General features: G+C 48.2%; 2 protein-coding genes across 3 annotated transcripts; both read left to right on the plus strand.

Moving 5' to 3' along the window:
• Window positions 1-1,329: 1,329 nt before the first annotated feature.
• LOC108924347 (mucin-22-like) lies at window positions 1,330-7,825 on the plus strand. The gene is made up of 6 exons (XM_029259022.1): window positions 1,330-1,394; window positions 3,399-3,458; window positions 4,354-5,384; window positions 5,609-5,670; window positions 6,244-6,395; window positions 6,839-7,825. Exons 2-6 carry the CDS (start codon window positions 3,419-3,421, stop codon window positions 6,922-6,924), a joined length of 1,371 nt encoding a protein of 456 aa, XP_029114855.1. The 5' UTR covers window positions 1,330-1,394; window positions 3,399-3,418; the 3' UTR covers window positions 6,925-7,825.
• Window positions 7,826-19,679: 11,854 nt separating this feature from the next.
• LOC108924400 (E3 ubiquitin-protein ligase ZFP91-like) lies at window positions 19,680-27,645 on the plus strand. Of its 2 annotated transcripts, none has more exons than XM_029258810.1 (12): window positions 19,680-20,728; window positions 21,278-21,312; window positions 21,427-21,582; window positions 21,661-21,697; window positions 22,087-22,176; window positions 22,633-22,707; window positions 22,797-22,961; window positions 23,092-23,142; window positions 23,950-24,028; window positions 24,126-24,240; window positions 26,063-26,162; window positions 26,242-27,645. In XM_029258810.1, the coding sequence occupies exons 1-12, from the start codon at window positions 20,346-20,348 to the stop codon at window positions 26,870-26,872; spliced, it is 1,917 nt and encodes a 638-aa protein (XP_029114643.1). In that variant the 5' UTR covers window positions 19,680-20,345; the 3' UTR covers window positions 26,873-27,645. The 2 variants fall into 2 exon arrangements, with proteins under 2 accessions (XP_029114643.1, XP_029114644.1); XM_029258811.1 differs by having other exon boundaries at window positions 21,427-21,567.
• Window positions 27,646-27,843: the final 198 nt, after the last annotated feature.

The following is a 27,843-nucleotide window of genomic DNA, read 5'->3' on the forward strand; positions in this document are numbered from 1 at the left end:
AGAAGCCAGCGCTCTGTCATGTAATGGACACCAGAGTCCAACTGACTGTCAGAACCAGTCACAGTCTGTCTAATCATCTTCACTGTCCTCTTCATTCATTTTCACATGAGTCTATCTGTATATATATGTTAATTTATGTTTTACATTTAAATGTTTATGCATATATGTACTGTATATATACATACATACCTCCAGTATATGATTACCAGTATATACTGTTTGTCTATGACTTTATTTAATTTTTATTTTATAAAATCTGCAAGTAAGAGAGCACTTCTGTGAAAGAGAAAATTAATTCTCAAAAAGAAAATCCAGGGAATGAAACACCCAGCCCTCCTACACACACACACACACACACACACACACACACACACACTCCCTTTTCTCCGAGTCTTGAAGACTGTTTTACCTTAACATGCATGAGGAACAGGTAGTTTCACCTGGTGAAATATTTACTTTTTTCCTCACGTGGAAGATGCTGCAGTTTTTATTAAAAGAAACCTTCAAAATATTTACCAGTGCTCATTTTTATGAAAGTCTCACAAGAGTAGCTCATTCAGAGAGGATCAACCCAATTCTCAGATTCGTTGCCCCCGGAGAGAACCCTACCCTTGTACCTTTTAAATAGGGCTACCTGTTGTCTCCTTCCTGTGGCTTTACAGAAAATAAAGTAAAAAACTGTTTCCTCACATCTCAATACACAAAGTACACAGCACTAAAAATTCAGAGCAAACAACCGAGGTCACCTGAGATTTGCCAGAGTGAACAAATAAGATTCCATGCAAAGGTATGTGGTTTAGCCTCAAGCACATACAACAAAATTCTTGTACCTTTGGTGACCACGGCACATTTACAATGAAAAACCAAAAAACAGGACCCCGTTTGCGCGACTGATGGATAATTCATTTTAAAAATTCGTTCCACGCATCCTACGGTTAGAAGGTGGGGAAAGCTGTTTTCCTACTCTTTTCTAGACTTTTCTTTAATGCACATGTCTGACGAAGGTGTGCTGAACAGAGCTTGCTCACGCTGAACATTTACCTCGTTTACAGCTATCGAGCTCTTCGCCGCATTGTGAGACACACGAGATGGGAACGGAAAAGAAGAACGGTCCTGTTCTACATTCCCGCCTGTTCCTGGCATCTCGTTTCCAGCTCAGCGTGGCATCAGTGTGGACGTGTGGGTGGAGGAGACGACTTGCTCTACAAGTTCCGCAGAGCCTAAAAAATGCACTGTCCGCTTGCTATTGGCAGTTGGGTGAAGGGGTGGAAGCATTTGTGGGCACTTTGTTATAAATATTGTCCTCTTTCATCCCTAAGGCAGTTGAGGACGTGTAGAGGACCTTCCCATCACTGCCAGCACCACTCAGCACAGACACATCTCTGGAGAACTAAGTAAACTTTTTTACTTTGTTACACTTGCTTCCAGACGGCCAGTGGGTGACTGAGGAATCTTCGCTGTTTTCACTAACTCTTCAACTACTTTCCTCAAGTTTTCTCAAAACTTCTCAAATTCTCCATAACGGTTAGCTTGTTTTAAATTTGCATTTAGGCTTCAGTTCGTGTGAATGTAGAAAATTACCTAGTATGACGTGTCTGCCTCATTGTCACCTTATTGACAAACTTTTGAGTAACCCTACGTTAAGAGCCAGTGGCAGTGGTTGATGTCACACTTGTTTTGGGCGTTGATGGCGTCCCGTGATGTGCCTCGTCTGTCGCGCTTGGTCAGGTGGGGGTCCTTCTCGGTGCTTAACGCTCGAAAAGTGCTACTTCTCAGGAGCAAACCAAGGGGACATCAGTGGATGTGTCTTTAGAGCATCATTGTCGTCATTCTTGCAGCAGCTCCTGCAGAATTTGCAGATGAGTCCATCTCAGGTCTCTGGACAAAAAAAACTTTCATCTCGGGGTGACATTGAGTCTCAGCGCGTGGTTATTTTGCCACAATATTTTTAGAAAGACCAAGAACTGGGGGTTTTAATAATGTAGTCATGGATGTCTTGCAATGTCACTTAACAAATGGAGTAAGACAGAACAATAGCTTGCAGAGAAGTTCTCTGCTACTCTTGTAGATATGAAGTTTTCGGAATGACATTTAGTAATTTATTTTGTATGGACAGTGTAATTTCTGAAATCCGTTCCCTATTCCGAATCTTGGTCACGAGCACTTTGAATGCCCAGATGTTGTTTTACTGTACATGGGGCTCTTCAGGATTTCCCTGGTTTTTCTACTGTATTTATGATGATAATTCATGCCTTTCCTGGGTACAGCGCAACCACAGCGAAGATGACACAGTGGCTCCTTATGATAGTGGCTATTGATCTTGAAAGACAGGAACATTTTCAAGGTTTTCTCTCTGAGATGGAACAAACAACAACTGTTGACCTGCTGTGCGGATAGATACCAGTGCCTAAACAGAACAGGAGAGCGTTAACTAAATTCACTTCCGCAGTGTTCTCAGCTTGTGTCTCGTGTTCTTGGTACTGGAGATTTTTTAATTTGCATGAAAGAAAACAATATAGAAAAGTATACACAAAAACTTAACTGAAAAGAACAGAAAGTAACATGGGAGAGATAGAAGCAAAAGAATATCACAAGAAGAAAATAACTGGGCAAAATATATGTAATAGTTTAAGAGAGATATCTTACGGTAAAACTGTGTAATTCTCTCACTGTTTATACATTTAAGATGTTTATATTTACAGTAGTAACCGTTGCAAGTAAAGATAATGAGGAATGAGTCATAGCGGCTCCTGCAAAAAGATATGAAGGATATAATCTAACATGCATTTGTAATACACAATATACTGTATGTCAGGCCTCATTTATCTCTGGCAATGAATGGGTCCCATCTTTCTTCAAAGCGTATACCTTCGTTTTCAGCAGATTCTGACTTTTTCTCACTGAAAAGTACTCTGTAAAACGACTGTAGCGCTGTGTAACACACTGTGTGTGTAGTTTCCAACTCAGTGAAATAACGTTTTTAGCAATAGCAAAGGCAATTAATACAATCAGTGGGTTTTGAACAGCTCGATTAAATAGTGAGAGATGTCACTGTAAACACAGGGACGGAGACAATGGGATATCGTGACTTCTAGTTTCTTCTGGTTATGTCTGAAATTTTTATAGAACCTGACCAATGAATAAATGGAGGGAAATCTGGATTATTAGGCTTTTATTACTTGTTCATCAGTGGTAAAAGTGACGGTGGGGTTACAAACAAACGTGTGGTCCCAACTGTTTGTAAGCTGAGGAGCCGCTGTACACTAACAAGTATCAAAATATATAAAATATAGCTGAAGCTCTGTAATGTTAACTATTCTTGTCTATTTTTATCATCAAGAGTGAGTGCACATCCGCATGGTCATTTCCATACGTCTCACAACACGTTTCCTTTTCAGGTGCTAATACATTGGCAAGTATGGACTGGAAGACCGCTCTGTCCATGATATGTCTGCTTGGTAAGATGTATTCATAGAGCAACAGCACATTCAGATCATTCGTCAGTGGTGCATGTAGTCGTCCTTTCATTGTAAAACAGTGGGTCCCCGACTAATGAACTTTTGAGTAACAAACTTTTGATCTTCACAAACTTTTTGACAAGGATTTTGTATTCATTCTTTCATAACCAGTCAAATTGCACGGCAAAGCTTCACCCAATTCGTCGACAGATCGTAATCACAAATAAGAAGCACTGCCTTAAATTTGTCAATAGCCCGCTGTAGGTTCGGCCTCAGTTATTTTCTTATTTACAACGGGTACCAAATACCCAGTGAGGGCACTCAGAATGCGCAGGCACGTGCACGAGGCATCCTGGCTCCACAGAGGTAGGGGCTGTCTGCAAGACTGGTTTCTCAGCCTATGAGAGAGAGAGAGAGAGAGAGAGAGAGAAAGAGAGAGAGAATTCCCGTACAAAATAACACTCAGCTGCCTTCCATCTCATGGAGCTGTTATGCTCCTTACATTTACATTACATTTATTCATCTGTCAGACACTTTTCTACAAAGCAACATACAACTGAGAAAAGAAAAAGCGCATTTCAACAACAAAGATAGAGAGGCAGAGACTCAATTTATGAACTACGGTAAATTAGTCCAGTACAACCAATTTTGCAAGACAATATCACATCAGTAGCTCTATATAGAATTATAACAGTCTAACAGAATAGAACTACAGAACTGAGAACCCTGTAGCCCACTTCTTTCAGACTTTCAGCCCCAATTTAATAAGTAGAGGACCCACTGTGATTTATTGTGTGCTTTTTCAGCTCTTTCAGTTTTACAAACTCTACAGCTGATTCTACTACAGCTAGAACTCATTCTGCTTGTATAACTGAGTCTCATTCTGCTATTACAGCTGCAGCTGTGTCTAGAACTACAGTTGCTCAAAACACAACTACAACAGCGGCCGCAGCTGGCTCCACAACTACAACAGCGGCCGCAGCTGGCTCCACAACTACAACAGCGGGTGCAGCTGGCTCCACAACTACAACAGTGGCCGCAGCTGGCTCCACAACTACAACAGTGGCCGCAGCTGGCTCCACAACTACAACAGCGGGCGCAGCTGGCTCCACAACTACAACAGCGGGCGCAGCTGGCTCCACAACTACAACAGCGGCCGCAGCTGGCTCCACAACTACAACAGCGGCCGCAGCTGGCTCCACAACTACAACAGCGGGCGCAGCTGGCTCCACAACTACAACAGCGGCCGCAGCTGGCTCCACAACTACAACAGCGGCCGCAGCTGGCTCCACAACTACAACAGCGGGTGCAGCTGGCTCCACAACTACAACAGTGGCCGCAGCTGGCTCCACAACTACAACAGCGGGTGCAGCTGGCTCCACAACTACAACAGCGGCCGCAGCTGGCTCCACAACTACAACAGCGGCCGCAGCTGGCTCCACAACTACAACAGCGGGCGCAGCTGGCTCCACAACTACAACAGCGGCCACAAGTGGCTCCACAACTACAACAGCGGGCGCAGCTGGCTCCACAACTACAACAGCGGGCGCAGCTGGCTCCACAACTACAACAGCGGGCGCAGCTGGCTCCACAACTACAAGAGCGGCCGCAATCGCGCCTACATCTGGTTCCACAACCTCAGTCCCATCCACTAATTCAACAGCAATGGGATCTAATATCACAAAGACAGCTGCATCTAACACTACTACAGCACCTACAAATCCTACTACAACCAATACAACTGCAAACATCACAACCACAACTACTTCTACTATTACAACATTAGCTACAGTGACGACTACACTTGCTCCAAATACAGTGACTACCTTTCAGTTGGTGTTTACCTCCAATGAGACTTATACTACAGATCTTGCAAACCAAACTTCTCAGGCCTATCAAGCAAGAGCCAACAACACAAAGAAACAGGTAAGATTAAATTGATTCAATGATATTCATCAGAACATTTTCCGGCTACAAAATTAACTTTGAGGTTACGCAAGCTACTCTGGGAAAAAATGTCTGATAAACATTTTCATAATCTAGTACTGTGTGGAAAAATGCTTAAGTCACAGAAATAATGGCTGACTGAACTATGGGCAACTTACAAAGAAATTTCATTTGTGTCCGTTCTTTCTCGGCTCTTTTTCCAGATCGAACCAGTGTACAGTAGGAAATTCGCCTCATTTCTGCATTACAATATATTTGGTTTTACGTAAGTGAATATTATCATACTTCACAATTTCATCATACTTCTCAAACAGCATTTGAAGGGTTTGAATTGATCACTAGAGCAAATGAGAGCTAGACTGTGTGACGTTCTTGTTGTCCATATTAATTTCCGAACATATGTGAAACGCAGGTGGAACAGTGGTTACGGACCGTCATTTGCAACCTACAGGTTGCAGGTTTAAAACACAGTGCTACAGTACCATGGAGCAATTTACCTACCCTGAAATAATCCAGGAAAATACCAATACCAAGATGTATGAATGGCTCAAAAGTTTGTTGTTTCTCTGTAACATATTGCTATTAAGCATATCCCTGGCTTCACTTAAGATAGTAACTCCTACAAGGCAGCACACGACTGATCAGTACTTTGAATCAGTGGGAATCAACGCAGTTTCCTTGAAGTGTAAAGGTCTGAACACCACTGCTGCAGCAGTACACTTGCTCAAGATGCAGAGTATCAGCTGTTTCAGTAATAATAATAGCAATAGTGTATGTGCATCCCTTGTTTACAACAATTTCACAATTAAGTTATTTTTTCCTTCTCGTCTTTTTATAGCCCGGGATCTATTGTGACAAAGGGCAGCTTGGAGTTCAACAAATCTAGTTCAAATGTTCCAAGTGCAACTGAGGTGCTCACAACCTTGCAAACCGCAGTTCAAAATGGTTCAGTGAACCTCCCCATCACTGTTTCCAGCATCACAGTTACTGGTCAGTATTGCTTCCCATCGAGCTCTTTGTTATCAGTAATTGTATTACTGAGTTCAACTACAGGACTGAGTTATAAAATCAATACTTCTGGAGTAAGGGGTGTGGTGGTGCAGTGGGTTGGATCACAGTCCTGCTCTCCGGTGGGTCTGGGGTTCGAGTCCTGCTTGGGGTGCCTTGTGGTGGACTGGCGTCCCGTCCAGGGTGTGTCCCCTCCCCCTCTGGCCTTACGCCCTGTGTTGCCGGGTAGGCTCCAGTTCCCCATGACCCCGTAAGGGGCAAACAGTTCTGAAAATGTGTGTGTGTGCTTCTGGAGTGAATAAGGCAGCCAAATATGCTGAATGCTTTTTCTGCCGTCTTTCACTTGAGCTTTTTTCCATGACAAGTTATAACGGTGTAATAATATTTTCTCTGTGTTTCTCTTGTTTCCTTTGTGTTCTGTACAGGTGACTCCCCAGCACTCGTGTCTGTGTTCAGCTTTTTTGGACTGTCTCTGGGTTCACTCCTACTCACTAGAGTACAGCAGTACTAGTAAACAGATGCGCAAGCACACATGCACACACACACACACACACACACACACACAGAGGCACGCTAATATACACTATGTTTGCAATCTTCTTTTTTTCCGTAATTTGTGTAACTGATTTAAATACAAAGGCCAGTTCACACATATGTATATGGGTACATTCCTACATCACAGTAACCTGTAACCTTTAACCTGTAATCATTTTTACAAATGAATTCCCATTCAGCACCTGGAGGCTGTGGGTCTTTAATCTTGACATTTTCAAATTATGAACCTTTCATTTTGGACCATTGCTAAATGCCCAAGAGACGGAGCAGCATGCGTGAGGACTGGGTTCAGAAGAAGACCCTGTCTGAAGAAAAACTCCGCTTTACTCTGGAAACTGGCAGGCAGGAGAATACAGCACCTGAACTCCTCCGACTGCTGATAAACACGCCAGTAATAAGTAATAAAACCTAATTGGCTCAAAGGAAATATGCAGACACTGGCAATAGCAAAAATCCATGATTGATTGTCAACATATTAAGGTTGCTTTTATGGTTTTTAGGGTTCATTTTTGTCTTGTTTTTCTCTGCAGCAGTGGTTTCATGTACACTTTATGTTATTATATTTTATGTTTATTATAACCGGCATTTTTACATCATGTCTGGTATTTGCTAATTGTGAGAAATCATGCATGTTGGTTCACACTACCTTGTAAGACTTGAATTCTCAGATATGCTTCACACTTCGACTCCTGTATTGTTTGTCTTTGTTTAATAATCACCACTCGTGCTTGTTGACCTTAGTTGTATCTTTATCCACATTCAAGTAAAGTATGAGGTTCAGAAGTTATATTACATCTCACAGCATGATTCAACACAAACTCTCATTATTGGCAGTTCTTCCAAATAAAAAAAAAAAATATGTGGCCTGACCGACAGCCAACGTGATAAACTTTATTGGTGAAAAAAGTAACTACAGAGCAAAATATTTCACTCAGACTGTAATAAACATGAGTACCACTGTGCTGCACTAATTTTTTTATATAGATTAAATAAGAATAAACATTTGCAAAAAATTACCCGACGTGTTGTGCTCTTATGTTACACATATGACCTGGCACAGGTTTTACTAAGTTACGTAGCTCGTAAGATTTTGCAAAGAAACAATAACTCATCAGCCAAGGGTGGTGTGTCCTTGAGCTCCACTGCACCAGCTTTTCCATGCTCTGAAACACTTGTCCAACACACACTCTTATTCATGCTCCCCCAACCAGGTGGTGGACTTCTGCAGGTAGACTCCCTTGTCTTTGTACCATGAGGCCACTGCTACCACTGCCAAACTGCTTACATGCCACCTATACTACACTTATACTCCATCAGCAGGCTCCGGCAATGAATGCTACTCAGTGAAAGTGGCACCTTCATGTGTCTTTCCATTGTTCAGAGCCTGAATGCAGGCACAGAATGACAATACCACACACACACTCTGAAGCTGTTGTCCCGAGCGGGGTCAAGGTGAACCGCAGCCTAACTCGGCAACACAGGGCGCAAGGCTGGAGGAGGGAGAGGAAACATCCAGGGCGGGACGCCAGTTCGTCGCAAGGCACCCCAAGCAGGACTCGAACCCCAGACCTGCCAAAGAGAGGGACCTGTCCAAACCTGTCACGCCACCACGCCCCCTCGGAATGACAAATGTATTTGAAACAAAAATTTCCATCTCCGGTCGCTCGCTGCATCCACGTACGTGGGCTCATGCTGCACAGCGATCTCGGGTGCGCGAGAAGTCGATGGTTGAGGCTCCCCCCCCTACGCAGTGAGGAGAAAGACGTAGTTCTACGTCAAAAAACTTTAGGCTTTACAAAATATCATTATAATTGAATATGTGTATTTTACTGCAATCTGCTACATTTAAATGTTTCTTGTATGTAAATGTTTAAATGTAAAGTGTTTCTTTACAGCCTTAATCTAGTTAAAGGATTATTGCATCTATAAATTAGCAATACACACACACACACACACACACACACACACACACACACACACACACACACACACACACACACACACACACACACACACACACATTTTCAGAACCACTTGTCCCATACGGGGAACCGGAGCCTAACCCGGTAACACAGGGCGTAAGGCCGGAGGGGGAGGGGACACACCCAGGACGGGACGCCAGTCCATCGCAAGGCACCGCCAGCGGGACTCGAACCCCAGACCCATCGAAGAGCAGGACTGTGGTCCAACCCACTGCGCCACCACACCCCCCACAGTAGTACAACAAAAACAAATGATTAAAGTTTACCAGACTTAGCACCTGCTGCAGTGACAGTGTGGCGATCAGGTGTTAGCGATGTGAAACACCAAGCTGGAGTGCAAGTCACCGACTGGACCACTGCTGGAGTCCAAGATCTAGACTGAGTTGGGCTGCCGGAAGCAGCATAAGTGTTACTCATCAAATTCAAATTGGAGCGTTTATTGTGCATTTTCACTAAAACAAGACTTTAGTTTTTTCTGACATTTTGTACATTTTTTAATTTATGGCTTATGCTGAAAAACAGCGCTGTGCATATGTGAAACAAGATAATGCCATATTAAAATGTTTGAGAAGAACTTTAAAAGAAAGAGGCCGAAGTTCAATATAGTAGCTCATTGTAGGGGTAGCTGGTAGGGTAGTGGTTAGAAATACTGCCTGTCACAACCACACCCACATCTCAACCAACAGCACCTGGCCCTGCTTAAGCACCTGGCTTTAATCGAAGCACTTAACTATAAAAACACCACGCAATCACCTCCCACTTGCGGAATCCCATTAGAACAACTGTCCTGGCTGTGCTCTCAAACCCTTCCTCATGTATTCATCCAAGGTCCTGTTCCCCTGCCCTGCTCCACATCTCTTTGGCAACGAGCGCCCGCTTTGTCCCCGACCATGACTTCAGATCCTTGCCTCTGCTCCATTCGCTGACTGACCGACCTTTCGCCCATCCCTAACCATGAAAACAAGTCTAGCCCCTTGGTACTGAATACACGATCCTGCGCTTGGGTCCAGCCTCCTCTGTTTAGTGTGACAGAAGATTCCACCTATAACATGGACCCAGCAGAAATCGAACAGCTACAGCAAGTTATCTCCACTCAAGGAGCAGTCCTCGAATCCCATCAGCAGACGATGCAACACCTGTCAGACTCCATCCAGGAGGTCTTAATATTGCTCTGACAGAAGAGAGATCCAGAGACCAAGATGACGCCCGCTCCTGTACCTGTGTCTTCGGCAGGTGCTGTTCCAGTGACCAACTCCGGACTTGCTAAGCCTATTGATGGCAATCGAGAGAAGTACAAAGGGTTCTTGCTGCAACGCGAGCTGGTTTTCTCAAGTCGGCAGCAAGTCTACCACACCGATTCTAGCCGAATAATCTATCTGGTGTCACTTCTGACGGGCCCCACCCTTGACTGGGCAACGGCAGTTTGGAGGCACTGCACACCTGCCTCATATGAACAGTTTAAGAGTCAATTAAAGGCCATCTTCAACCACCCAACTGCCGGTAAGACTGCTGACAGTTGCCTCCACAGGAGCCCCCTGCAGCCAACCCTCGGTGAGTGACCCCTTCCTTCCAGCCTCACAGCTTCCCGTTTTGATAGTCTTGTCTTGTGGAGAGGGGGCCAACCAGATAACTGCGCACGCCTTTGTAGACTCCGAGCAGCTAGTTGCTTCATGGGCATCTCTTTTGCTTGCGTGGCATTCCCACACGAGACTGTGACGTAGCATTACGGATTAGAGCACTCAACGGGAAACTGTTGGGTAAGGGTGTAGTGGAATTCCGAACCGAGTCACTAGAGCTTCAGGTGGAAGCTTGCCACAAGGAGGCCCTCGTTTTTTTTTCGTATTGCATCCCCTGACAACCCAATTATCCTAGGGTACAACTGGCTGGCTCAACAAGACCCTCTGTTCTCCTGGAGCACAGGAGAGCTGGTTTCTTGGCAAGAACATGTGCCTCCTCCTGTTTGTTCCTACCCTGTAGAGCCACCTCCATCAAGAACCCTGGGTCCGCACAGCCTCTGGCTGTGCTGGCGGAGTACAAGGACCTCGTGGAGATCTTCAGTAAGGCCCGAGCAGCAGGCAGCCCTGCCTCCACACTGGCCATGGGACTGTACCACTGATCTCCTACTAGAGACCTCCCCCCCAAGAGGCCATGAATACCCGTTGTCACTACCAATGCAGAGGGCCATGGAGGCATATGTGACTGAGGCTTTGGCCTCAGGCATTATCAGACCATCCACCTCGCTGGCCTCTGCAGGCTTCTGTATTTGTAGGTAAGAACAGTGGGTTGCAGCCTTGTATAACTATTGTGGATAACGGTGAAATACTCCATCCCTTACCTTTGATCACGGTGACATTGGAACAGGTTCACGGAACACAGGTTTTCACCAAGTTAGACCTACAAAGCACGCATAACCTGATTCACATTAGAGATGGGAACAAGTGGAAGACTGTGTTTTAGCACCACCCTGGAGCATTATGAGTATTTGGTGATGCCGTTCAGACTAGCAAATGCTCCCTCTGTTTTATAGGCTTTTATGAACCATGTGTTGGGGAACTTGGTGAACAAATGCATCCTTGTGTACCTGGACGACATATTGGTGTTCTCCTGATCCATGGCTGAGCATGTGGAGCACGTACATCAGGTTCTTTACTATCTGTTAAAAAAAAAAAAAAAGCCTTTTTGTAAAGGGTGAAAAATGCCTCTTCCACCAGGAACATGTGGCCGTCCTGGGCTTCATTCTGGGCCCAGATGGGGTGGCAGTGGACCCAGCTAAAGTTCAAGCAGCGCTTGATTAGCCCCATCCGACTTGCATAAAGGCTCTACAGAGATTCTTGGGGTTTGCGAATTTCTATCACCGATCCATCTGTGGCTGCAGTAGTATCGCTCCTTCCCTTACTTCCCTGCTCAAGGGGAAGGGATCCTGGCTTGTGAGGCAGCCAGAGACTCTGGAGGCATTCCAAGAGCTCAAACAATGGTTCACAACTGCCAATACTCAGGCACCCCGATCCCTCATTGCCATTCGTTGCCAAGGCGGATGCCTCAACCCTGGGTGTAGGGGCATGTCTCTCGCAGAGACAGGGGACCCCAGCAAAACTCCATTCTTGTGTGTACTTCTCCCGTAAGTTGTTGCCCACCAAGTGCAATTATGACATTGAAAATAGGGAGCTACTGGCCATTAAGCTGATGCTAGAGGAATGGAGGCACTGGTTGGAGGGGGCCGTTCACCTGTTCTTGGTCCTTACTGACCACCGGAATCTGGAATACCAAAGAACAGCTTGTCGTCTAAACCTGCAACAAGCCCATTGGGCCCTCTTTTTCACCAGGTTCTGGTTTACCATCTTGTATCGCGCAGGTTCAAAAAACACCAAGGCCTATGCCCTATCCAGGCTATAGAACAAGGACCTTGCCCCTGTCAAGAGACCATCCTGCCGAGGTTGTGCTTTGTAGCTCCTGTGTGGTGGCAGTTTGCACGGGGATCTCGAGAGGGCCCAAGAAGAGGACCCAGGACCAGCGGACGCTCCTGAGGACAAGGAGTACGCCCCCAGTGAGGATGCGGTCACAGCTGCTCCACTGGGTACACGATGCCCCTGCAGCTGGCCACCCAAGGAACCAACGGACTCTGTCCTTACTGGAGAAGAGGTACCGGTGGCCGTCCCTTTGTGAGGATCTACAGGAATTTGAGGAGGCATGCAACAAATGTGCCCAGGCCAAGACCCCGAACCAAAAGCCCACAAGATTGCTGGAACCGCTCCCAGTGCCATCCCAGTCCTGGTCCCATGTAGCAGCAGATTTCCTTACGGATTTGCATTCCTCCGCTGGCAACACCGTGATCCTGGTGGTATCAGACCAGGTCTCCATGGCCTGCCATCTACTCTCATTGCCCCGCCATCTACTCCCATTGCCCCAACTTCCCATTAATCTAGCCACAGCCGAACAGCTGTTCCAGCACCTTATGCATCTTTGGATTGCCAGAAGACATTGTGTCCGAGGGCCACAATTCATTACCAGGGTGTGGACGGCATTCTGGCAGAAACTTGGTGTCTCCGTCAGCCTCACCTCCTGGTACCACCCCCAGGGCCAACAGGCAGGTGGAACAGCTGAATCAGGACCTTGGCCGCTTCCTCCGGAGCTACTGCAGCCAAGACCAGGAGGCGTGATTCCTGCCCTGGGCTGAGTATGCGCATAACTCTTTCACACTCCTCCACAGGTCTCTCCCCATTCCAGTGTCTCCTTGGGTATCAATCTCCCCTGTTCTCATGGCACCCTAGCTATTCTGATGTCCCTGCCATTGACTCCAGGCTCAGGGGCAGTGAGAAATATGGCGTGCAGTTCAGGAGCACCTGCAAGAGAGCGTACACCTCTACAAACAGCAGGCTGACAAACATCGCTGCACCCTGATCTTCCAGCCAGGGCAGAGGGAGTGGTTGTCAACCCAGGACATCCACCTCAAGCTTCCCTCTAGGAAACTCAATTTCCACTATATCGGACCCTATAAGATCATTCGACACATCACCCCATCACCTAGCAGTTACAGTTGCCTCACACTTACATATATGCCCCACTTTCCATGTCTCCCTGCTCAGACCCTACAGGACCTCGCTTCTCCAGGCATCCCGAAGGGACTCAAAGCCCCTCCTGTTGAGGTGGATGGGGCACCGGCCTATGCTGTCCGCACCCTTCTGGACTTCAAGCGTCGATGAGGGGCATATACTACCTAGTGGACTGGGAAGGGTATGGCCCAGAGGAACGCAGCTGGGTGCGGGCATGAGACATCCTCAAGCCGTCCCTCATCACCAACTTCCGCAGACACAGTCCGGATCAGCCAGTTCCCCATCTCAGGGATCACAGGACAGCACAAGCTGCCCATAATGGGGGGGGAGGGGGAGTACTGTCAAGAATATGCGATCCTGCACTTGGGTCCAGCCTCCTCCATTCAGCATGACACTGCCTTTGGACCCAACAGCTGCAGGTTTGAATTCCACTTCCAACTGTAGTACCCTAGAGCAAAGTATCTACCCTAAACTGTTCCATTAAAACTGCCCAGCTGTATAAACAGATTAATAAGTGAAGGTACATTAACAGTATAAGGTGATTTGGAGAAAAGCGTCAGACAAATATAAATTTGCTGTTTGCTCTGCAATGACCCACTTCCCCAGCACCTGTCACTGTTGTTCCAAACGTACAAAAAAAGAGCACTGATTTGTGCACATTAACAGCTATCTAAGCCTCTTCCTGCCCCTCGGAATGCTCACCAACTGTTTATATACATTAAGATCACTGCTCCCAAGTGTTTTAGTTTGCTTCTGACTGCTACTGGAGACTTTCAAGGATTTTCTAATAATAAAACTGAGATCCAGAAAATTCTTAAATGTGTTGTTTAATATTTGGAGTAAAATTTTAACTGTGCATGCTTTCTAAAGAAGAAACTGTGATGGTCAACAACGGCAGTACAGAGACATTGTAATTTTTTTGGGGTTAACGTTCATCTGTTTCCTCTTTACTAAAAATTCTGTGGTCAAGTTGATATTTGGACAAATCTGCAGCATGATAAAGTGGTAAAAAATATTTGATTACTGTAACAACCCACCTGAGAGGTGTCATGTGAGTAGGAAAAGATGTTCATTGTAAATAATCCAAGAATTGTAGGCAAAATGTGAATTAGTTGTTCAACCACTGAGGGGGTTATGATGGGGTGAGTGCCTGGTGCACAGTGAATGTGAAAGTGAGGTGCTAAGCAGGCTTAGAGGGCTGAGAAAGGCTGGCTTGAGGTGCAGGTCCTTGAGGAAAAGGGGTCTGAGGAGTTTATTCATAAAAAAAGTGTCCGTGCATCCTCCTGTGCCCCATCTGAACCCAGAGTGCTACAGTATTGATTCTGTAAATGTGTGTGCTACTTCTCCTCCGTGAACCGCCACCTTATCGTGGTGGAGGGGTTTGAGTGCCTGAATGAGTCCAGGAGCTATGTTGTCTGGGGCTACATGCCCCTGGTAGGGTCTCCCATGGCAGACAGGTCCTGGATGACAGACGAGACAAAGCGCGGTTCAAAAACCCCTTATGACAAAAAAATCAAGGCGTCCGTTTACCCCGCCCGGTATGGGGTCACCGGGGCCCCACCCTGGAGCCAGGCCTGGGGGGGGGGCTCGCATGCGAGCGCCTGGTGGCCAGGTCTATGCCCACGGGGCCTGGCCGGGCTCAGCCCGAAGCCACAACGTGGAGCCGCTCTTCGGTGGGCTCACCACCTGCCGGAGAAACCATAAGGGGCCGGTGCGTTGTGATTTGGGCGGTGGTCGGGGCCGAGTGCCCGGCCGACCCAAACCTCGGGCGCCAACTCTGGTTTTTGGGACTTGGAATGTCACCTCACTGGCGGGGAAGGAGCCTGAGCTGGTGCGGGAAGTTGAGAGATACCGTCTAGATATAGTCGGGCTCACTTCCACTCACAGCTTGGGTTCTGGAACCACTCTACTCGATCGAGGGTGGACTCTCCACTATTCTGGCGTTGCCCAAGGTGAGAGGCGGCGGGCTGGTGTGGGCTTATTAATAGCCCCGCAGTTCAGCCGCCATGTGTTGGAGTCTACCCCGGTGAATGAGAGGGTCATCTCCCTACGCCTTCGGGTCAGGGAACGGTCTCTCACTGTCGTTTGTGCTTATGCGCCTAGCGGCAGTGTAGAGTACCCGGCCTTTTTAGAGTCCTTGGGGGGCGTGCTGGAAAGCGCTCCCACTGGGGACTCTGTCGTTCTACTGGGGGACTTTAACGCCCACGTGGGCAGCGACAGTGATACCTGGAGGGGCGTGATTGGGAGGAACGGCCTCCCTGATCTGAACCCGAGCGGTGAGTTGTTATTGGATTTCTGTGCTAGTCGCGGTTTATCCATAACGAACACCATGTTCATGCATAAGGGTGTCCACCAGTGCACTTGGCACCAGGACACCCTAGGTCGGAGGTCGATGATCGACTTTGTAGTCGTTTCTTCTGACCTTCGGCCATATGTCTTGGACACTCGGGTGAAGAGAGGGGCTGAGCTGTCAACTGATCACCACCTGGTGGTGAGTTGGATTCGATGGCGGGGGAAAAAGCTGGACAGACCTGGCAGGCCCAAACGCATAGTGAGGGTCTGTTGGGAACGTTTGGCGGAGGCCCCTGTCAGAGAGGTCTTCAACTCCCACCTCCGACAGAGCTTCAACCAGGTCCCGAGGGAGGTGGGGGACATTGAGTCTGAATGGACTATGTTCCGCTCCTCCATTGTCGGTGCGGCTGTCCGGAGCTGCGGCCATAAGGTCTCCGGTGCCTGTCGCGGCGGCAATCCCCGAACACGGTGGTGGACACCGGAAGTAAGGGACGCCGTCAAGCTGAAGAAGGAGTTCTATCGGGCCTGGCTGGCTCATGGGACTCCTGAAGCAGCTGACAGGTACCGACGGGCCAAACGGAGCGCGGCTCTGGCAGTCGCCGCGGCAAAAACTCGGGCTTGGGAGGAGTTCGGTGAGGCCATGGAGGAAGACTTTCGGTCGGCCTCAAAGAGATTCTGGCAAACCGTCCGGCGACTCAGAGGGGGGAAGCGGTGTTCCACGAACACTGTTTACAGTGGAAGTGGTGCGCTGCTGACCTCAGCTGAGGATGTTCTCGGGCGGTGGAAGGAGTACTTTGAGGATCTCCTCAATCCCTCCGACACGCCTTCCGTAGAGGAAGCTGAGGCTGGGGACTCGGAGGGGGACTCGTCCATTACCCTGGCTGAAGTTGCTGAGGTAGTCAAAAAACTCCTCGGTGGCAAGGCTCCGGGGGTGGATGAGATCCGCCCCGAGTTTCTCAAGTCTCTGGATGTTGTGGGGCTGTCTTGGCTGACACGCCTCTGCAGCATCGCGTGGAGTTCGGGAACGGTGCCTCTGGACTGGCAGACCGGGGTGGTGGTCCCTCTTTTTAAGAAGGGGGACCGGAGATTGTGTTCCAACTACAGGGGGATCACACTCCTTAGCCTCCCTGGGAAAGTCTATGCCAGGGTACTGGAAAGGAGAATCCGACCGATAGTCGAACCTCGGATTCAGGAGGAGCAATGCGGTTTTCGCCCTGGCCGTGGAACACTGGACCAGCTCTATACCCTCACTAGGGTGTTGGAGGGTTCGTGGGAGTTTGCCCAACCAGTCCATATGTGTTTTGTGGACCTGGAGAAGGCATTCGACCGTGTCCCTCGTGGCATCCTGTGGGGGGTGCTTCGGGATTATGGGGTTCGGGGCTCGTTGCTACGGGCTGTTCGTTCCCTGTATGACCGGAGCAGGAGCTTGGTTCGCATTGCCGGCAGTAAGTCAGACCTGTTCCCGGTGCATGTTGGACTCCGCCAGGGCTGCCCTTTGTCACCGATTCTGTTCATTATTTTTATGGACAGAATTTCTAGGCGCAGTCAGGGAACGGAGGGTGTCTGTTTTGGTGGCCGCGAGATCTCGTCTCTGCTTTTTGCGGACGATGTGGTCCTGTTGGCTTCATCAAGTCAAGACTTGCAGCGTGCACTGGGGAGGTTTGCAGCCGAGTGCGAAGCGGCGGGGATGAGAATCAGCACCTCCAAATCCGAGGCCATGGTTCTCAGTCGGAAAAAGGTGGATTGCTCCCTCCGGGTTAGGGGGGAGTTGCTCCCTCAAGTGGAGGAGTTTAAGTATCTTGGGGTCTTGTTCACGAGTGAGGGAAAAATGGAGCGGCAGGTCGACAGACGGATCGGTGCGGCGTCTGCAGTAATGCGGTCATTGTACCGGTCTGTTGTGGTGAAGAGGGAGCTGAGTCGTAAGGCGAAGCTCTCAATTTACCGGTCGATCTACGTTCCTACCCTCACCTATGGTCATGAACTCTGGATCATGACCGAAAGAATGAGATCGCGGATACAAGCGGCAGAAATGAGTTTCCTCCGCAGAGTGGCTGGGCGCACCCTTAGGGATAGGGTGAGGAGCTCAGTCACCCGGGAGGAGCTCGGAGTAGAGCCGCTGCTCCTCCGCATCGAGAGGAGCCAGTTGAGGTGGCTCGGGCATCTGTTCCGGATGCCTCCTGGACGCCTCCCTGGGGAGGTGCTCCGGGCTTGTCCCACTGGGAGGAGGCCTCGGGGCAGACCCAGGACATGTTGGAGAGACTATGTCTCCCGGCTGGCCTGGGAACGCCTTGGGGTTCCCCCAGAGGAACTGGAGGAGGTGTGCGGGGAGAGGGAGGTCTGGAGTACTCTGCTCGGACTGCTGCCCCCGCGACCCGGCCCCGGATAAAAGCGGAGGAAGATGGATGGATGGATGGATGTGTGCTACTTATGGTAATTTAATGTTAAGTGTAATCAGAATATTTTGAATACATTTTCCTGACTTCGCAGTAAAGACAACTAGTTTAGTTCTGTGGCTCATCAATATCTCTGTTCCAGGTATATTGTCTACACATCCACCCTAAAATATACATAACACCTTTGGTTCAAGTTACATGAACTCCAGATCCACTCAAAATGATATTACACCAAGCTGCCTGTTGCTCTTCTTCTCTCTCTAGATTCTCAATTATTAACCAATTAAGTGACAAAGTTCTACTCACTTTCCAACCAGATCTTCAGGGTCAGCATTAGCAGTGGGTTCTCATTCATTAGCTAAATGTGTGTGCTCTCCCCACTGCTCTTCTCCCTGTACACCGATGGCTGCACCGCTAAAGACCCCTCTGTCAAACTCCTGAAGTTTGCAGACGACACCACACTCATTGGCCTCATCCGGGATGGTGACGAGTCTGCTTACAGACAGGAGGTCCAAGAGCTGGCTGTCTGGTGCAGTCATAACAACCTGGAGCTGAACACGCTCAAAACGGTGGAGATGATTGTAGACTTTAGGAGAAACACCTCAGCATTATCCTCACTCACCATCATGAACAGCACTGTGGCAACAGTGGAGTCATTCAGGTTCCTGGGCACCACCATCTCACAGGACCTGAAGTGGGAGCCCCACATAGACTCCATTGTGAAGAAGGCCCAGCAGAGGTTGTACTTCCTTCGTCAGCTGAGGAAGTTCAACCTGCCACAGGTGCTACTGATGCAATTCTACTCCGCAGTCATCGAGTCTGTCCTCTGCACCTCTATAACTGTCTGGTTTGGCTCAGCTACGAAATCAGACATCAGAAGATTACAGCAGATAGTTTGGACTGCTGGAAGAATCATCGGCAAATCCCCCCAGCTCTCCAAAAACTGTACTCGTCCAGAGTCAGTAAAAGGGCTAGCAAAATCATTCTAGACCCCTCACATCCAGGCCACTTCCTCTTCGAACCTTTGCCATCCGGCCAGCGCTACAGAGCACTGAGCACCAGGAGAGCCAGGCACAAGAAAAGTTTCTTTCCTCAGGTCATCTACCTCGTCAACAGCTAAATCCCCCCCAGAGAGTAAACCAGTGCAATACACAACACTATTTATATTTATACCTATTTATCATATCTCTTACTCACCCTCCCTTGCATTGTATAGAACATACCTGTACACGTACATATGTACATACATACAATGTCTAGTGACTATTTTTGTATATTGGGTATTTTATATTTTTATATATTTTTTTATCCCTCATTTACATACTCTATCTTCTCACCTGTCTTGTCACTGTCATTCTGTCTGTGCTGTGGAAGCTCCTGTCACCAAGACAAATTCCTTGTATGTGTGAACATACCTGGCAATAAAGCTCGTTCTAAATAAATAGCTAAGTTACACACAAAGGTGCATAGCAACACATAATTTATTTACCCCATCTGTACTTAGTCAAACCAGCAGAGTAGTTTTTTGACATTGTGGATTCACTTAGTACGTTTTGTAAAGAAAAGGAAAAATTAACTTGCTGTATTTCTATTTGTTACTTTTGAATTTTTCATTTTTAATTTCTCTCCTTAAAACTAAACGTATTAAAACCCGGATCAATGCATGTTCACACACACACACACACACACATACATCATTTCATTAAAGATGTTAAGTCTATTGCCTGATAAACTACCAGTCCCAGAAACCCCTCCTGTTTTCAACGCTGACTCTCACTTATGGTACTTCAAATCCCACAAGTCATTTAGTTCGCCAATAGTCACATGCGAGGGGTTTATTTTTGTTTCTTCGACTTAAAGGAGACGCGACAAAGGCGCACTGGGTCCGTGTACATTTGTGGTGGAGGAAGTCGTCGTTTGCTGTAGCTTTAAAACTGAAAAAAATGGCTGTCTTTAGAATTTATTCAAACTAAAATAACTTCTGTTGCAACCAGTGCGTGAAAAAAATCAATACAGCTAACGAGTTTACAAGGGTACAGACAAGGGCGGCTTCGCAGAGGAAAGGGGCTTTTTTTAAATAGTAGAAATAAATTGCAGTCCAACTAGCCAGCTAGCTGCGGCTCCCCGAGCTGCTAAACCCGGGAGTGGGGAAGGGCCGGGATGGACTCGGACAGCAGTAGCCGGGCCGAAGCGAACGACGCGGCTGGGCAGGGTGGAGACGATCAGCTGGAGGGTCAGAATTCAACAGCGCCAGCGCCGGTCCCCGCTGCGGTGGTCAACTCGCGCCGAGTGCCGAGAGGCCGCGGGGCGGGCCGAATCGTCAAGTCTTCACGAGGCCCAGGAGTCCCACCATCGAGCACAGCATGCCCGGGCAGGGTTCTGCGGAATCGGGTGACTCGGGGAACTGCGGCTGGAAAGAGCGTAGAGGAAAGCAGCAGTGGCAACAGCGGGAGAACAGCTGCGTGTTCGCGGCGCAGAAGCAGGAACGCCGTACCCCGTTTTGACAGTCCAGGAGAAGTCGGGGATGAGAGCGGCCTAGTGGAGTAAGCGTAACTAGTAATGAGAAGTGGTTGTTTATCTTGTTTGTGAAAAGCGACACACATATATGGGTGGATGTTGTAGGTCAGTTTTTCAAGTCTGCATCTCTTGCCATCACTACTGTCCGCAACTTTAACAAACACACAGCCTTCGCGAGCGACCCGTCAAAAATGCCTCAAAACTTGAGCGAGCGGCGAGCATCGATGCCGTGCGCGGACGCGCATGCGCAGAATTGGGAGCGCTGCTGATGTGGGCGGGGCTTCATCACCTGCGTAAAGTGAAGGTAGAAAAGGGCAGGTGAAATTTACATGTAATTTGAACGAAGCGCTTTCGAAGTTACCGCAAATATGAGCAGTTATTGCGGTGCGCTCTGCATATCGCTCTGTATCTTTCCAACAAGATTAAACGTGTGTTGGTAACGTGTTGCGCTGGTGCTGCACAGGGATGATCGGTCTTTGAACTCCGGGGGAAAAATCCAGATCCTCCAGCAAAAGTGTCTTCATTGAATTCCTGCCCTTCTTACACGTGTCCCCTCTTGTTTCATTTCCATTCAGTTCGGAGAATAAAAAGGACGTGTCCAGTGTTAAAGGTACCTCTTACATTGTTGGACTGTAAATTGATGCCAAGAACATGTAACTGTCAGTCCACTGTCCACATGTGTCCAGTCTCATTTACTGTCTCATAAGCATTACCCCCCGTGCAGCCTCTCCAGCATCAAGGCCTTGGAGGACCTGCCGACCCAAGGCACTGCCACAGCCCCGGGGTCCCTCAACTCGAAATTCCCGGCTCGCTTCATCGCCAGTGTGCAAGAGCGAGCCAGATGTAGAGCCCCCCTGCGAGGATGGTGGGTCACGGCCAGGTACGCAGCCAGCCTTGAGCAGCATGATCCGTTTTTAACCAGGCTGCTTGATACTGTGACTTTCCCTCTGTATTTCAGAGGCTGACAAGGAGCGAGGGGACAGGGCAGAGTTCAGGTGAGTGCAGGGCCTCCCAGGCTGTGGTCTTGGAGGTATCTGGTCTTCGGAGCTCTCGGGGCAGATATGAGCTCATAATGAACTGCACTGGTGCACAGTGGGTGGGTTTCATCCAGGAGCTCCAGTTTCTTCCCATAGTCCAAAAAGATGTGTTTCAGCTGGATTAGTGCCTATCAGTTGCCCTTAGTGCGTGTGTGAGCGTGTGCTAAGTGCGCCGTATAAATGGTGAATGACTGTAGCTGTTTGCTGCATTCTATCCGATGTTGTTATTCACAAAGGCAAAGGTATCAGCTGTATTTACCACTTAATAATAGTTACAGCCATTGTCTTAGACTGACTGGTTCCTGCTGTATGTTGCTTACGGCAAATGATTTTGGTGTGTGTCCTAGCGATGAAGACGATGCCATGCAGACGGGTGAGGAGGATGCTCCGTTTGTGGATGATCTGGCTGATCAGAACTACCTACCTGACCTTGACAGGTATAATTAGGGTGGAGGCGGGAGGAAGGTGTGGGAACTGGTACTGCCCTGTGTCAGGGTGGAGAACATCTAGAGGAAACCAAAGATTTGGAAACAAGAGAGGGTAGAGGAAGGACCAAAAGAGGGATGAGCATGGTCTTCTCACCAATCGGCATGCTTTCAGTGGTTATTTCTTTCCAGTAAAAAAAAAAAACACCAGCAACAAATGATATTATAGTGGATAGAGCTACTGCCTTTGGATCTGAAGGTTGTGGGTTCAAATCCCATCTACAATTATAGTACCTGAATTGCTCTAGTAACAGTTACCTGGCTGTATAAATGAACATGTAGTTGTAGGCAGCTTAGCAGATAAAAAGTGTCAGAAAATGAATGAATGTCAATTTTTTTTTTTGTGGTATTCAAACAGATGAAAAAATGAGACAGTCGTTACAAAAGTGTTTAAAATGGCTTTTTCAGTGAGGAAGCCAGTGAGGAAGATTATCCTTTCAGGGACGACCTTAATGACCAGAGCTACGAACCGCAGGCAAAGAGGTACCTGTTTATGTGTGTGTGTGCGCGCATGTGCGTCTCATGACTATGTTTTACTCAGACTCCCTCCTCCATTGGCTGGATTCCCACAGGGCCACCATGAAGCCAAGGCGCCGAGTCCCGAGACTGAAGGAGAAGAAAGAAAAGGAGGGTGACAGAGAGAAGGAGGAGGAGAGGGACATAAAGATGGAGGGAGAGGAGCAGGTCAACGTGAAGCTGGAGAGTGATTTCAGGGACTCTGCCGAGGCACCCAGGAAGTGAGCGAGCGAGCGAGGGAGGGAGGGAGGGAAGGACGAGGGCTTAGTCAAGCATCAACATAAACAGCAAATTCATAACTGTTTTTTATGCATGTTTCCCCTGCATCTTATCTCTCTCTCTCTCGTTCAGAAGAGGCAGACGGCGTAAAGACGATAAGAGTCCCCGTCTCCCAAAGAGAAGGTAACATGTTACATTTTGAGATGTCACAGTGCCGATACTCGCTCTTCAAGGACGGACACACATGGTCCTCTGTGGCTTTTTATTGTTAGTGGTGGTAGTATTTACTCATTTATCCGACACTTCTCTCTCTGAGGTACAGAGTGACATTTGTACCCTAAGCTACATAGACTGATTTAGCCATTTGTGCAGCAGGGGGATTTGCACTGTGTCAGTTCAGGGTGAGTACCTTTATCAGGTGCACTGAAGCGGGAGCATGTCCTTTGATTGCACGGTGATGCCTTTGGCCAGTGCGCCACCTGCTGGTCCTACCCGCACAGCAGGTGTTTGGCAAGAAGATGCATGGAGAAAATGCAAAAGTAACATTGTTGTACTATTAAATATTAAGTGAGTCAAAGGTCTTCGGAAAATTCCTGCCTCTTGCATTGGAAAAAAGTGTCAGCTAAACAACAACAGCAATAATAATGTTATTATTATTAGTAGCAGTAGTAGTAGTAGTAATAATAGCAGTGGGGCACGGTGGCACAGCGGGTTTGACCGGATCCTGCTCTCTGGTTGGTTTGGGGTTCGAGTCCCGCTTAGGGTGCCTTGTGATGGACTGGCATCCCATCCTGGGTGTGATCTGTCTCCCTCCAGCCCTACACCCTGTGTTGCCGGGTTTGGCTCCAGCTCACCGCGACCCTGCTCAGGACAAGCAGCTTCAGCTTGTGTGTGTGTGTGTGTGTGTGTGTGTGTGTGTGTGTGTGTGAGATAACAGCAGTAGGGCCCCACCAAGACTGAAATGTCAAAGCGTTTCTTGCCTCTGTACAGGAAGAAGCCCCCGGTGCAGTACGTGCGCTGTGAGATGGAAGGCTGCGGCACGGTCCTGGCTCACCCGCGTTACCTGCAGGTTGGCTATAGAGAGCGCAATAACCGTGATAACAGGGTTGGAGAGTATACACAGTTGCGCACTAACCCGCGGGTTCTTCTCCTGCTCGCCTTTCCAGCACCACATTAAGTACCAGCACCTGCTGAAGAAGAAGTATGTGTGTCCTCACCCTTCGTGCGGAAGACTGTTCCGCCTGCAGAAGCAGCTACTCCGTCACGCCAAACACCACACAGGTGAGTTACTGCCATGCAGTTGAGCTTGAGAGGTTGGTGACAAATCTCCATTCAGGGACATCCGTATCCGAATTTCACTACAAAGAGCTTCAGGTGCGAACGCGTGATTGTCAATGCGCAGCTTCTTTTTCTGACACTGGTGTGTTGCTGGTTCATATTCCCATTGTGAGGATGTCAGAGTACCATTATTTTTTATATTAAAAAAATTGCTTCCTGGATGAAAAATGTCACCTGAAATTAATTCAGATATCACAAATAAAAAATGTATTTGTGCACTAATATGGTGAATACCAAAATATTTTATAATATTATTTTTAGCTAGACTTCTAATATTTTCATTCATCCATTCATAATCAGTTACCACTTGTCCAGCACAGGGTCATGGAAGTCTGGAGTCCATCGTGGAAGCGTGGGCCGCGAGACAGGGTACGCCCTGGAAGGAGATATTTTGGTCATTCGGTTCGCAGATGTTTATGACATGAGGAAATGAAGTTGCTGAGATCACTGCCTGTGTCAAAGTGTGTGGACACTATGCCGTTTGAGGTGCTGCGTCACTAATAGATCTTTGACGCCTTGTGATCACCATCCTTTACACTGTTATACGGGTATTTGTGGTTTAAAAATTATTTATGTGATTTAATTAATAGTGTTACTAGGTTTGTTTGTGTAGTTCATTTCTATGAGAACTTGGGAATCCAGTTTGAATCCCACCTCCTGCAGTGCTGACCTTGATTATGAATTCATAGTGTAAAGCTGACTGAAGGAAGGTACAAAAACACCTTGTGTTTGACTCGCTAAATGTTTGTCTCAGTTTAAGCCATTGTACGGAATAAAATACCTGTTATGGAGGTAAACCCCCCTTCATCCCTCAGAACTGCTGAATCCCAGCATTCAAGGAGGGTGTCAAACATCCCTTGGAGAGCCACTTCTCTTCTAACCACCTCAGAGTTACACCGATGAGTCCAACACCGTCTGCTGTGGTTATTTATGTATACTCAGCCTCATAAAGTCATCCAAAACAATGACAAAGAACTGCATGGCTTCTGACTTTTTTCAAAACTTCATTAAATTCCATAAAGTTAAAAAACACTCCAGAATAAAATCCAGCTCATGAAAATATATCCCTTTTTCCCCACAGCAGGCTTTATATTCCGTACATCAGCAGGTCATTTTACTTCCACAAGGGGTGTTTCATTATGTGCAGTGGCTTGTGTCTGATATCTTGGAGTGGCGATACACTCTTAGCGTGACAAACACAAAAGGTCAGTGTCAGTCTGGCTGTTTCTAGCTAAGTCCGGCATACAAACCTCTACATCACCGTGGAAACAGTGACAGTCACGCTTATTTCATTCGAAAAGCAACTACAAACCGCTTACTTCCTGTCACATGGTCAGTCTCAACCAATCACAGCCATGGGTTACGGTAACTACAAATGGTACTCAAAAAGGCAGAGTCAATGCTATCATTTATTTATGTTTTTTTTTATTCAGTTCTGTGACACTTTTCTCCAAGGTGAATTAAAATATTAATGTTGAGCTATTACAGTGACTTACCTATTTACGCAGCAGGGTAATTTTTACTGTCAATTGATGGAAAGTACATTGGTGGTGGGTACTGTGGTAGGAGGTAAGGTTCAAACTGTGTTCCTTTCAGTCCATGTGAAAGTGAGTGACACAAATGTAACTGTCACTCTTTAAATCAGAAGGGCTCTAAGGATCCAGAGCCTGTCCGTTCTCAGTTTTGGCCCTGATGTGCTGGAACAAAGAGGTGTGTGACCCCTGCGAGCGAGACCACCCACTGAGCAGCGCTCGCTCTCTTACAGATCAGAGGGACTATATCTGTGAGTACTGCGCTCGTGCCTTCAAGAGCTCCCACAACCTGGCGGTGCATCGCATGATCCACACGGGCGAGAAGCCCCTGCAGTGAGTTCACGCGCCGCACCGCGCCGCACCGACCCGCCGCTGTCGCCAACAGCAGCCGTAACCCATTTTCCCACGGCAGGTGCGAGATCTGCGGCTTCACGTGCCGACAGAAAGCCTCCCTCAACTGGCACATGAAGAAGCACGATGCCGACACCTTCTATCAGTTCTCCTGCAGCATCTGCGGCAAGAAGTTCGAGAAGAAGGACAGTGTGGTGGCCCACAAGGCCAAGAGCCACCCTGAGGTGTTGATCGCAGAGGCGCTGGCAGCCAACGCGGGTGCCCTCATCACCACACCCGCGCCCCTGCTGCCTGGCGACGGGGGGGTGCCGCAGCCACCCGAGGCAGAGCAGGTGGAGCATGTGGTGGTCCTCAGCCAGGGGACAAGCCTCCACACGCTTCAGGTGCCCATGTCACTCACCCTGACCTTGCCCCCCGGCCCCCCGCAGCCCCAACTTGAGCTCCTGCCCACAGCGACCCCCCCCGTCCCCCGGCACACACAGGACCTCCTGGAGTTGGACTGCCCCATCTCGAACGTACCTTCCTCCTCCGCCCCTCCTCTCCCCACTCCCACTGGCAACACCTCCCTCGAACCACAGACAGCCCCCACGGGAGAAGGGGGCATGATGTGGGACAGGGAGGGGCACGACCACGTTCTCCTGGAGGGGCCTGAAGAGCGCAGCCTACCGCAAAACCACCACACGCTGTTGTAAGCGGCTGATGGAGCGGAGCTGCCACTAGGGGGGGCTGTCTGCGGGATGCGGATCCCTTAGTTCCCTGCAAGCACTTGTCGGGGGGAGGGCTGGGTTCGAGCCATGCGTGACACCCTTCTACACCCAACGCCCTCATGTTTTTCTGATTTCGGAGTAGTTCATGTGCCGTATTATTTTGACCATGTTTTACCATTTGTTAGAAGTATGTCCTTTAGTATGTGTCAAGTATTTTTTTGACAAACCTTTTACAAGAAGTCACAGTAGCAGTTGGTGCTGCGAAGAGACTGGTAATTGTGAGTTACGAAGTTAAGTGCACTATGTCTTTTTTTGGCCACCGTGGTTGTTCGGTTTAGTTGCGTTTGTCAGTAGGCAACCGTTCCCTGACCGCAGCCCTCCGGCACCTTGACACCGTGCCTACACCGCCCCCCTCTGTCTGCTGCTGGTATTGACACGTTTCCCACAAGACATTTGCCATCCGACAGAAGCTCTCGGATGGTTGAGCTGAGGTCCCCGCTGGATGACGGAGATTTGATGGTTGTCCCTCTTTCACTGGGGATTCCGATACCACGCAGTGCTGACGGGAGAGTGGCAGTGTGAGCAGCAATCAACGTATAAAACATCCTGAGGAGTAATAAAGAATATATTAAAGAGAAGTAAAGCCGTTCTTTGTGGCATACACATTTGAGAACTTTAACTTGAGCTATAGTTGTCATGTTAAACACACACATACTGTCTGAAACCCCTTCTCCTAAGTGGGGGGGGGGGTCGCAGTGAACCACAGCCTAACCCAGCAACATACGCCACAAGGCTAGAGAGGGAGGGGACACCCCCAGAACAGGACACCAGTCTGCTGCAACACACCCCAAGTGGGACTTGAACCCCAGACCCACCAGAGAGCAGGCCCTGGCCAAACCCGCTGCACCGCCATACCCCACTTCTCACATTAAAGACGGCATCCAACTTTTGCCCTG

This window comes from Scleropages formosus, chromosome 16 (assembly GCF_900964775.1).
Source record: "Scleropages formosus chromosome 16, fSclFor1.1, whole genome shotgun sequence".
NCBI classification, from domain to species: domain Eukaryota; kingdom Metazoa; phylum Chordata; class Actinopteri; order Osteoglossiformes; family Osteoglossidae; genus Scleropages; species Scleropages formosus.

What these genes read in the sequence shown, in the direction of transcription:
- LOC108924347 (XM_029259022.1), top strand. Translation starts at nt 3,419, where the DNA reads ATGGACTGGAAGACCGCTCTGTCCATGATATGTCTGCTTG. An exon ending in GTCCATGATATGTCTGCTTG is followed by an intron (nt 3,459 to 4,353) that starts GTAAGATGTATT and finishes CTGCTATTACAG; the next exon opens with CTGCAGCTGTGTCTAGAACT. An exon ending in TTCCAGCATCACAGTTACTG is followed by an intron (nt 6,396 to 6,838) that starts GTCAGTATTGCT and finishes TGTTCTGTACAG; the next exon opens with GTGACTCCCCAGCACTCGTG.
- LOC108924400 (XM_029258810.1), top strand. Translation starts at nt 20,346, where the DNA reads ATGGACTCGGACAGCAGTAGCCGGGCCGAAGCGAACGACGCGGCTGGG. An exon ending in GATGAGAGCGGCCTAGTGGA is followed by an intron (nt 20,729 to 21,277) that starts GTAAGCGTAACT and finishes ATTTCCATTCAG; the next exon opens with TTCGGAGAATAAAAAGGACG. An exon ending in TCTGCCGAGGCACCCAGGAA is followed by an intron (nt 22,962 to 23,091) that starts GTGAGCGAGCGA and finishes TCTCTCGTTCAG; the next exon opens with AAGAGGCAGACGGCGTAAAG.